Genomic DNA, 10,973 nt, shown 5'->3' on the forward strand with positions numbered 1-10,973 from the left:
CTAAGAAATACTTTTCAAGGACCATTTCAGAGCAAGTTACTTTCTTACTAACCCTCATAAACCCATTTTCCAACTTGAAGTACTTATCTTTTTCAGCACAACTATACCTTACAGCTTTTTGGATACCTCAACACCAAGAAATACTTTTCAAAGACCATTTCAGAGCAAGTTACTTTCTTAATGTCCCTCCTAAACCAAGTTTCCAACTTGAAGCACTTATCTTTTTCACCCACAACTATACTTTACAGCTTTTTGGATACCTCAAAACCAAGAAATAATTTTCAAAGACCATTTTAGAGCAAGTTACTTTCTTAATGTCCCTCCTAAACCAAGTTTCCAACTTGATGTACTTATCTTTTTCACCCTCAACTATACTTTACAGTTTTTTGGATACCTCAACACCAAGAAATACTTATCAAAGACCATTTCAGAGCAAGTTACTTTCTTAATGTCACTCCTAAACACATTTTCCAACTTGAAGTACTCATCTTTTTCATCACAACTATACCATACAGCTTTTTGGATACCTCAACACCAAGAAATACTTTTCAAAGACCATTTCAGAGCAAGTTACTTTCTTAATTTCACTCCTAAACCCATTTTGCAACTTGAAGTACTTATCTTTTTCACCCGAAACTATACTTTACAGCTTTTTGGATACCTCCACACTAAGAAATACTTTTCAAGGACCATTTCAGAGCAAGTTACTTTCTTAATATCCCTCATAAACCCATTTTCCAACTTGAAGTACTTATCTTTTTCATCACAACTATACCTTACAGCTTTTTGGATACCTCAAAACCAAGAAATACTTTTCAAGTACCATTTCAGAGCAAGTTACTCTCTTAATGTCCCTCCTAAACCCAGTTTCCAACTTGAATTAATTATCTTTTTCACTCACAACTATACTTTACAGCTTTTTGGTTACCTCAACACCAAGAAATACTTTTCAAAGACCATTTCAGAGCAAGTTACTTTCTTAATCTCCCCCCTAAACCCATTTTGCAAATTTAAGTACTTATCTTTTTAACACACAACTATACTTTACAGCTTTTTGATTACCTCAACACCAAGAAATACTTTTCAAAGACCATTTCAGAACAAGTTATTTTCTTAATATCGCTCCTAAACCCATTTTGCAACATGAAGCTATTAACAATTTAATCCTAGATTATATTCCACAGCTTTTTGTTTAAATAATACCCATGATACACTTTTCAAAGAACATTACAGAAAATGTTACATTATTTATGTCCATCCTAAACCCTTTGTCCAACTAGAAGTACATTTCTTAATCACCCAAAACACAGCATAACAGCTTTTAGGATACCTCAACGCCAATAAATACTTATCATTGACAATTAAAGAAAAAGATACTTTCTAAATGTCCCTCCTAAACCCATTTTCCAACTTGAAGTCCTTATCTTGTTCACCCTCAACTATACTTTACAGCTTTTTGGATACTTCAACACCAAGAAATACTTTTCAAAGACCATTTCAGAGCAAGTTACTTTCTTAATGTCTCTCTAAACCCATTTTCCAACTTGAAGTACTTATCTTTTTCACCACAACCAGATCATACAGCTTTTTGGATACCTCAACACCAAGAAATACTTTTCAAAGACCATTTCAGAGCAAGTTACTTTCTTAATGTCCATCCTAAACCAATTTTCCGACTTGAAGTACTTATTTTTTCATCCGCAACTTTAGTTTACAACATTTTGGTTACCTCAACACTAAGAAATACTTTTCAAAGACCATTTCAGAGCAAGTTACTTTCTTAATGTCCCTCCTAAACCCATTTTGCAACTTAAAGTACTTATCTTTTTCACCCACTCTCTCAATGAAAAAGAAATTAGTTTTTAATCAATTTTTTTTTTCCAAATAATATAAAAATTTTCCACTTCGGTTCAATTTTTCTCAAGGTAATGAAAAAATTTAAAATAATTTTCCAAATTTTCTCAACAAAGTGAAGAAAAGTTTTTGATCTCTTCTGAATTTTACCAAAGAACATGCTCCAATTCTAATTTCTCCAGAGAAAACAAAAATCTTCCAATTCAGTTCTTTATTTCACAAAGACATAAAGAAATTTAAAGTTCAATTCTAATTTTTAGGTGGAAGATAGAAAAAGTAATACCAAACTTGTGAATATTTTCCTGGAAGATAAAAAGTTCTTGTCCAATTTAAAATTTTCTCAACGAAGTGAAGAAAAGTTCAAGTTCTCTTCTGAACTTTACCAAAGAACACAATTCAATGCTAATTTCACCAGAGAAAATAAAAATTTTCCACTTAAGTTCCTAATTTCACAAAGACATAAAGAAATTTAAAGTTCAATTCTAAATTTTTCGGTGGAAGATAGAAAAAGTAATACCATACTTGTGAATAATTTCATGGAAGATGAAAATTTCTAGTTCAATTTAAAATTTTCTCAAATAAGTGAAGAAAAGTTCAAGTTCTCTTCTGAATTTTACCAAAGAACACAATTCAATTATAATTTCTCCAGAGAAAATAAAAATCTTCCACTTCAGTTCTTTATTTCACATAGACATAAAGAAATTTAAAGTTCAATTCTAATTTTTGGTGGAAGATAGAAAAAGTAATACCATACATGTGAATATTTTCCCGGAAGATAAAAAGTTCTAGTTCAATTTAAAATTTCCTCAACGAAGTGAAGAAAAGTTCAAGTTCTCTTCTGAATTTTACTAAAGAACACAATTCAATTCTAATTTCTCCAGAGAAAACAAAAATTTTACACCTTATTTATTTATTTCACTCGTAAATAGAGAAATTTAAAGGTCAATTCTCTTATATTTTTTGGAAGATTAGAAACAGTGATACTATAATAGTGAATATGTTAACGGACGATTAAATGTTCTCGTTCAATTTAAAATTTTCTCAACTACGTGAAGAATAGTTCAAGTTCTCATCTGAATTTTACTAAGAGACACGGTTGAAGCCTACTGTCAACACAGAAGATAAAAATCTTCAGAGACATCTATATGGTTCGAAATAAAAACAAGAAATTTTAAGTTAAATGCTAAATTTATTTGGGGGCAATATTAAAAGTGAATCCACCATAGTGATCCGTTTCACGGACGATATAAATTTCTATTTAAATTAAAATTTTATTTACATAGTGAATAAAAGTTCAAGTTCTCTTATGAACTTTACCAAAGATCACACTTCAATTCTAATTTCTCCAGAGAAAATAAAAATATTCCACTTCAGTTTTAAGTTCCCCAAAGAAATAAAGAAATTTAAAGTTCAATTCTAAGTTTTTAGATGAAAGATATAAAAAGTAATACTATACTTGTGAATATTTTACCGGAAGATAAAAAGTTGGTTCTGATTTTTCTCAAAGAAATAAAAAATTTAAAGTTCTGTTCCAAATTTTTTATAGAAGATAGAAAAAGTTATACATTGATTGTGAATATTCAACATGAAGATAAGGAACTCCACTTTAATTCAGAGTTTTCTCGAAGAACTGCAAAATGTTCAAGTTTTCTTCTGAATTTTCTTAAAGAAGAGAAAAAAGTTAGCTCAATTCTGAATTTTACCCATGAAAATGAAAAAACCTTACACTTCAGTTCAAAATTTCTCAAAGACATAAAAATTTTAATTTCAGTTCTAAAATTTTCTGTAGAAGATAGTAAAAGTTATACTATGATTGTGATTATTTTCCAGTGAAGATAAAAAGTTTCACTTTAATTCTAATTTTCTTAAATTCAGTTCCGATTTTTTGCAAAGAGATGAAAAATTTAAATTTCTGTTCCAAATTTTTCATAGAAGATAGAAAAAGTAATACATTGATTTTGAATATTTGACATGTATATAAGATGCATCATTTTAATTCTGATTTTTCTCGAAGAAGGGCAAAATGTTCAAGTTCTCTTTTAAATTTTCTTAAAAAAGAAAAAAAAGTTTACTCAATTCTGATAAAGCCATATAATAAAGCCATAAAAAAGTATTAAAAATGGAGAGGGGACTCTTTGGGGCCCGGGGGAGGACATTTGGGGGCCCGGGGGGCCCTTGGGGGGCCGGTTGACCCTTGGGGTGCCCGGGGGACCTTTGAGGACCAGGGGAGGACCTTTGGGGGTCTGAGGAGGGCGTTTGGGGGATAACATTTCGAAATTTTTACATTTTAGTTTACTTTTTTTTCGGCGCATCCCTGCGGCGCATCCTGCGGCGCTTTCCTGCGGTGCCTCCCTGCGGCTCATCCCCTGCGGCGCTTTCCTGACCCGCGGCGCATCCCTGCGGAACATCCTGCGGCGCTTTCCTGGCCCACGGCGCATCCCGGCAGCGCTTCGCTGGCCCGGGGGACCTTTGGGGGCCGGGGGAGGGCCTGTGGGGCACAGGGAGGGCCTTTGGGGGTCCGGGGGGGTCGTTGGGGGCATGGGGGACATTTGGGGACCGGTGGAGGGTCTTTGGGACCCCGTTGGTCCTTTGGGAGCTCGATGGGCCTTTGGGGGGCCCGGGGATGGCCTTTGGGGGTCTGGGTGTGCCTTTGGGGGCACCGGTGGCCCTTTGGGAGCTGGGGGGGCCTTGGCGGACCGGGGGCTTCCTTCGGGGTCGGGGTAGGAGGATTGGAACCCTTTGAGGTTGGGGTCGAGGACCTCACAACACTGTTCAAATGAAACTTGTGCATTATAACGACCACAGAGTTTCACCATTAAATTCTCTTCTAAAATCTCTTCAAAAATCATCTTTTAAAATGTCTCTAACTGTTTCGCCGAAATAGTTCCATAACCTGTCTAAAACAATTTCGCCCAAATAATCCCTAAACGTAATTCAGCGTGTTCCTTTTGTTTTTGGCATCTCTGCGCTAATGCATTTCAAATTAATAAGAAACCTAACCTAACCTTGACATTCACCCCTAGCATGCACTTGTCCAAAACAACAATAATAAATAAATCCCTCAGGCCTAAAGATTAAAGAAACCTTAATATTTCTTAATTCCCCCTTCGTGAATAGATGATTCCCCCGGGCGATTATGTAGATCAATTTCTCAGGTTAAGCTATCCAAACAACAATGAAGCCATGTTTGTTTCTCAATTCCCCCCCCGTAGATCAATAATTTCCCCCTACCGATTATGTAAATCCAAGTGAGAAAATTCCTGTTTTTTCATTCTCAGTGAGAAAACCATAAAACAGACATGAATTGCTGTTGACATCCATAAATGTGACAAAGGTCCTGTTTTTTTTCATTCTCACTGACAAAAACCATTAAACAACCATGAAAAACATCAAATAAATCGACCAACACACATAACCATCCATGAAAACATACATAAATGTGACAAAATTCCTGTTTTTTCATTCTCATTGACAAAAAAACCATAAACCACGTGGTTCGATGACCATATATGGTGTTAAAAAAAGTTGTAGGTGGCAGCAGGGGTGCGTGACACGACTGGTACCCCCTCCTCTACTATCATTAGACCATTCCAAGAATAGATACCCCCCCCCCCCTTTACTCCCAACGGACTTCAATCATCAAACTATAATAGATTTACCCGATATATTTATATTACAAATCCTTTTATGAAAATCACTAAGTCCTATTTTATTTTTCAATAATTTCTTTTTTCTATTTAGTTAATTGAATTTAATGTATTGGCAATTTAATGAATTTAATCCATTTCTGTTCAATTTGCAGATGTAGAGGGTGTATTCATATCCACCATTCAGTCTACTTTCAAAGGTTTCAACAGAAGAATATCTAATTTAAAACTGATATATTACAGAGAAAAAAAACAAAAACAACATAAATATGAAGACAGAAATTCGACCTAAGCAAATGTTGTAAAATAGTAAATATTGAACATTTTTGCAATTTAAGGATTAACTAGTTCGCATATTACCTTGATGATAATGCTCTGGGGTCATATCTGATATGGACATATAGTGGGAAATCGGAAGTTTAAAAGGCGGTATATTTGCATAAATGCTAATCTGGAACATTTGGAACTGTAGTGAATCACTATTTTTTGTGTTTTTTTTTTTTTAATAGTTAGCTTCTTGTATGATTAATTCGATTGAATCATGAATCTATGCGCTATATCGTGAAAAACCACTAAATTTAGGTAAAAGTCACTAGTTTTAGAATGAAAATCACTATAAATCACTAGCTAGAAAAAATCACTAGTCTACATAAAAAATCACTATAAATTGTGATAAATCAATAGGGGTGGCAACCCTGTATAGACTTTGAAACCGAGATTGAACCAAATTTTTCATAAATGATTGACATTATTATGGCTTCAGGAAAAGCGATAGTTTCAGAACCAATACAGGGCGGGGATTAAAATATCGTCTGTATCTAATTTCGGTGTACCTAATTTTCGTTTATGATTGGGTGTGATGCTCGTTGTCGCATGTCTTCAAAGTGTTTATAGGATTGAGATTCATTAAGTATCATCATTGCCTCTAATATTTTTTTTTTTAGTGCATTTTGCTTTAGCTGTTAGGATTGGTCTTGTCACCTTGGATGGTCCAGGTTGTTGAACTATTCCTTTAATTGTGATTAAATTATTTGACAGTGAACTCAATTTTGATAGCCCTGAAATTTTGTGCCAGTGTATTTCAGGACATTTGATTGTCCACGTTGTTGCTCTTCCAACGACGCATCATTTTCAATAATTGTGTATTCACTGTTTTGTGGGGGGGGTCTCTAGACATATTTCAAATTTTAAAATCTCGATTTAACAGTGCACTATCTCCTCTCTTTAAGAGTGCAATTTTTACAGGGACAATTGTGTCGAACATTTTTTGTATCTAGAATTCAAAGGCATAGAAAAAATGTGAGAGGTAATGATAAATGAAAATAAGGCACAACGAAATTTGCGGTTTGAAGACAAGTAACAGCAAGAATCATAACGAATCGCAAACAAAAATGATGCACAACAAACTTTGTAGTTAGAAATGCGACAAACGAGAACTATCTTATTACGTAGCTCAAAAGTAGCTCGTAACGCAACAACGGAATAATAGTCATGCTTAGGTTCTCGTTCACACAACATCTTCTACTAGGGTTGTGGGATCTCAATCACACTAGGGTGGAAATAAAAGCTAGTGTTTCGTTTATGGTTTTCAGGGTTTGGACATAATTTCACCTTTTTAGGGTACGGAGGAACTGGAAGGGGGCGCTGAATTCTTGTGATCATAACACCTACCAGAATATTTTATCGGATGCAACAGCTTTTGTCGAAAATAGGCAGAAACTTCCGTTAGGGGTGCTTAAATTCTGGTCATATAGATATCTACAAGCTGATGTTGGTTGATCTCCACTAAACTTAATGAGATGTAACAAATATTGCGTTACTTGTGTGTTTTGAGGATCTGGAACGAACGTACCCTCTGTGGAGTTGGGGGATTTGTACCAAAAATATAGCAATCAGGGGATCAACTGAAAGGGAGTGTTTGACGTCAATCAAACTTTGTCTAAAGCATAAGTTACAATTATAGCTATAAATTTTCAGTTTCTATAATCATTTGAATTGTATGAAGAGAAGGAAAGGAGCCTTATAAAAATTATCTTAGGTATTTTCATTCAATGAAGGAGGAGTGTGCGTAGCTGTGTTGGCCTCAGGCGGCTTGGTGCTGCGGTGAGTTGTTAGTAGTAGTAGTAGTAGTAATGAGTGATCAAATCTCAACCTTAACTTAGGGGAAAATGAGATCTAGGCTTGTATTTGTGTCTTATATGGTTTATACCTGATAAAACTTCTCAGATGGTGGAGGGGTCGGGGTTTCAAAGTATTTACATTAATCTAATATATAGCTTTATTAGAACAAGTTCTAATAAGTTTTAGCTAGGGTTTTATTTTGGTCTTTAGTTGTTGTTTTGTTTCCGATAGACAGTCATCTATTTTACTTCCAAAATGATTGTAACCCATATGTCACGGTTATTATAACGTTTTATAGAAAATCGATATCTTTACTTTACTTTTACTTTACTCAAATGTTCAAATGTCTAGAACCTTTCACTGTGGTATTTTCCACAAAAAACCTTGCTTCTTTTTCTAGGTTCCAACTATTTAGAATAGTTTGGATGACCTTTCGACAAATCAATGTTTTTCTTCTAATACCCTCCCCTGTCCATGGAGCTAAATTCCACCAATGGGTCGTGTTATTATCGTTTTTCTTAAGACAAATTATCACTGAAGGGAAAATGTGTAGGTACATTATATGGCTTCCAAGATATTTATTTGTAGAATTTTTTATGGGAAATTCAATGCATACCACATATTGTGCTTAAGGGTAAAGTTTACCATCATCTCGTCGCCCCTCCCCCCGTAAAATCGTCATTAAATATTTTACTATATATATATTTTAATAGGGTACTTCCTCTTTCCATGATTGATTAGTCCTGGCTACACTTATGGACTATAATGGGTTGATATAATACCTCCTGATCCTATAAAAGTCGCTCTTTTGCCACAAACACCCTATTTTCTGGGATTTTAAAACCATCTTATAGTATAGTTACATTCAATTTTTAGATTTAAACGAAATCTACTGCATCGGCTTTACATTGTCCTTAATTTTGCATTTCATCTATTAAAATTTTATTCTACCTAATAAGCTGCAAAACTTAAATATCCTATTGTCAAGTTTTGTGCTTTTAAATTTTTCTCCGTGCACGTTTTCGGAAAGTTTATTCGCCAAATTAGAATCTTGCTAGACCAATTTCTAGAGATATAATCTGGCATTAATACTAACCCCTTCTTTGGAGCTGAGTCTTTTGTATGTACATCCATTGAAATGTTATTTTCCAATATTTATTCTTCTAGGCCCAACTTCTTTTGCAATATATATGTTGGTGATGCAGGAGATCAGTTCAGTTTACTCCAAAATGCAGTCAGTTGTGCTGGAGAAGTTCAACGTCTATTTCAATAAGTTCATTCTGGTTTCAGGATTTACCATTTACTTTTAATGTTTAAAACAGACCAAATGTTTGTCAAAACAGTTTTCATTAAGATCTCATCCTTTCAAACCTCTTTAGTTTTCCGTAAATTGCGAGTGACTAGCCACCCTTTTAAGAGTATGGGAGCAATATCAATGCTATTTTTCTGGTAATTTTGTCGAGAGTAACACTTTGTTTTTGTCCTGCTTTTACCCCTACGCTTAATTTTAGTTTATTGCGAGGAAGAAAAAAGTGTCTTATGTAAAGTGCGCACCGTAGCTTACCACTGCAGCCTTTACGGAAAGTATGGACCTGTGGCTTACGAAGGTGATATTACATTTTGGAAGGCTCCTTGTCTGGGACCATAAAGGATGGTGTTCTTTTGTCCTTGAGCCAGATCAAACAGTCCGTGAGCTCAAGTTGAGTATAACAGTGGGTGTATGAGAAGGCTGTCTGAAGTTATTCCTCAAAGCTTTTATGTCTTCAAGCGATGTTTCTGTTTTTAAGTGGAAATCCCCGTTCAAGGAACCAAGCAGGTAATTTAAAATTGAAGTTAGATTAAAATCTAAAATTGATTAAGAAATCGGACAGTTCCTTGCCCCCATTCCCAAAATATTTTGTTAGACCATTAGATAAGAAATCGGACACCCAAAAAAGGGGCATTTTTTCTATGTGTCTAAGAGCGCTGCCATCTTATTTTACTAACCATTTCTGTTTGAGATTAAAGAATTTTTTTAGTGTTTGGGACTACGGTAGACGAATATTACAGTCGTTGTCACCTAAAAAATAATAGCTCTCTCATAGCTATGGAAATTGGGTGCTTCCCTTTGCTCCTTTCTTTGTAATGATTTTAGAACATTAGCCGACAGCAACAAAATCAATTTTTTAACAAACAGAGATATAGTTTTATTTTGAGACTCCGTGATGGGATCCCCTGTTGATTTTGTGAATATGTATTGCATGAGTCTTTTATAACAAATTTGTTCATGAGGTACACTTTCATTATCGAAAATATCAGTAACTACATGCAAGTCTTTGGGCGTGTTTTGATTCAGATCAAATAGAATGTATCCATATGGTTTATTAGTTGCTTGATTGTACGCGAAAAGTAAAATTTTTGCTCGCCAGGATAGATTTGTTTGTTTAGAGTTTTAAGAGAAATTGAATCGCGAACGACTCTATAGATAATATAGTAAGTATAAGTCATAGGAAATATATTCGTACCTTGACTCTGTATGAAATAGATTATGAGAAAAGACAGTTACGAAAACTTTTTCAGAGAGTGACTGGATTCTGAATAATTATAACATTTCCTAAGACCATTTTTCAATAGATTCAGCCAAATCCTCAATGATCAACCACGAGTTTGGTGCAATACTACTAAACACGTCAAGTCCTTTTATGTATTTCATGCTTGGTGCAATATTCTTTATTTTGTCATAGGATTCTTTCCATACACTATTGCAATAATAGATATTTTTCGGATTCTCTAAGAACATTTTATCATGATTTTGAATTATTTTCTCTAATAGGGTTATTTTGCCAGACATGGACGGTCCGCAAAGAAAGGATCTGAATGGCGATTTAAATTGATTAATTAAAAAACTTTTCCCACGAAATAAGTTTTTCAAAGAAAAGTAAAGAACTCCATTAAACAAAAAATTGCCAAAAATAAAATCAAATAATCTACCAAGCGTGAAACTACCAAAGATCAGTATCGATAAATAAATGTTACCCAAAATGAACAAAAATTACAATAAATATCCTAGTCAGACTCAAAACGAGCAGAAATTAACATAAGTTGGGCTCAAAACCCCTATGCCTTTCCAAGGCCAGAACAAAATTTGTACTTTACTGAAAAATATAAATGTTTTTACTTTTATAACTTTAATAAATGAAATAATATCAAATTTTTGATGGCTAAATATCAGTATATGCATATTAAACTGACAATGCGAATTGATTTGTGTTTTTTTTAGTAAAATAGAAATTATGTTCTGGCCTTGGGAAGGCATAGGGGTTTTGATCCCATAAACCTGAAAAAATTATAAATGTTTTTGCTTTTATAACT

The 10,973-nt window shown here is 34.1% G+C and overlaps 1 protein-coding gene across 1 annotated transcript in view; it reads left to right on the plus strand.

Moving 5' to 3' along the window:
• Positions 1 to 9,951, plus strand: part of LOC148950288 (galactose-3-O-sulfotransferase 3-like) — a 54,222-nt gene extending 44,271 nt beyond the window's left edge. Inside the window, exon 5 of the mRNA XM_089091825.1 lies at positions 8,790 to 9,951. Coding sequence (XP_088947951.1) covers positions 8,790 to 8,895 — 106 coding nt within the window. The 3' untranslated portion in view covers positions 8,896 to 9,951. The remainder of the gene's footprint in view (positions 1 to 8,789) is intronic.
• Positions 9,952 to 10,973: the final 1,022 nt, after the last annotated feature.

This window comes from Artemia sp. Qi Xiang Cuo, chromosome 7, assembly GCF_049724085.1.
Source record: "Artemia sp. Qi Xiang Cuo chromosome 7, ASM4972408v1, whole genome shotgun sequence".
Taxonomy (NCBI): Eukaryota; Metazoa; Arthropoda; class Branchiopoda; order Anostraca; family Artemiidae; genus Artemia; species Artemia sp. Qi Xiang Cuo.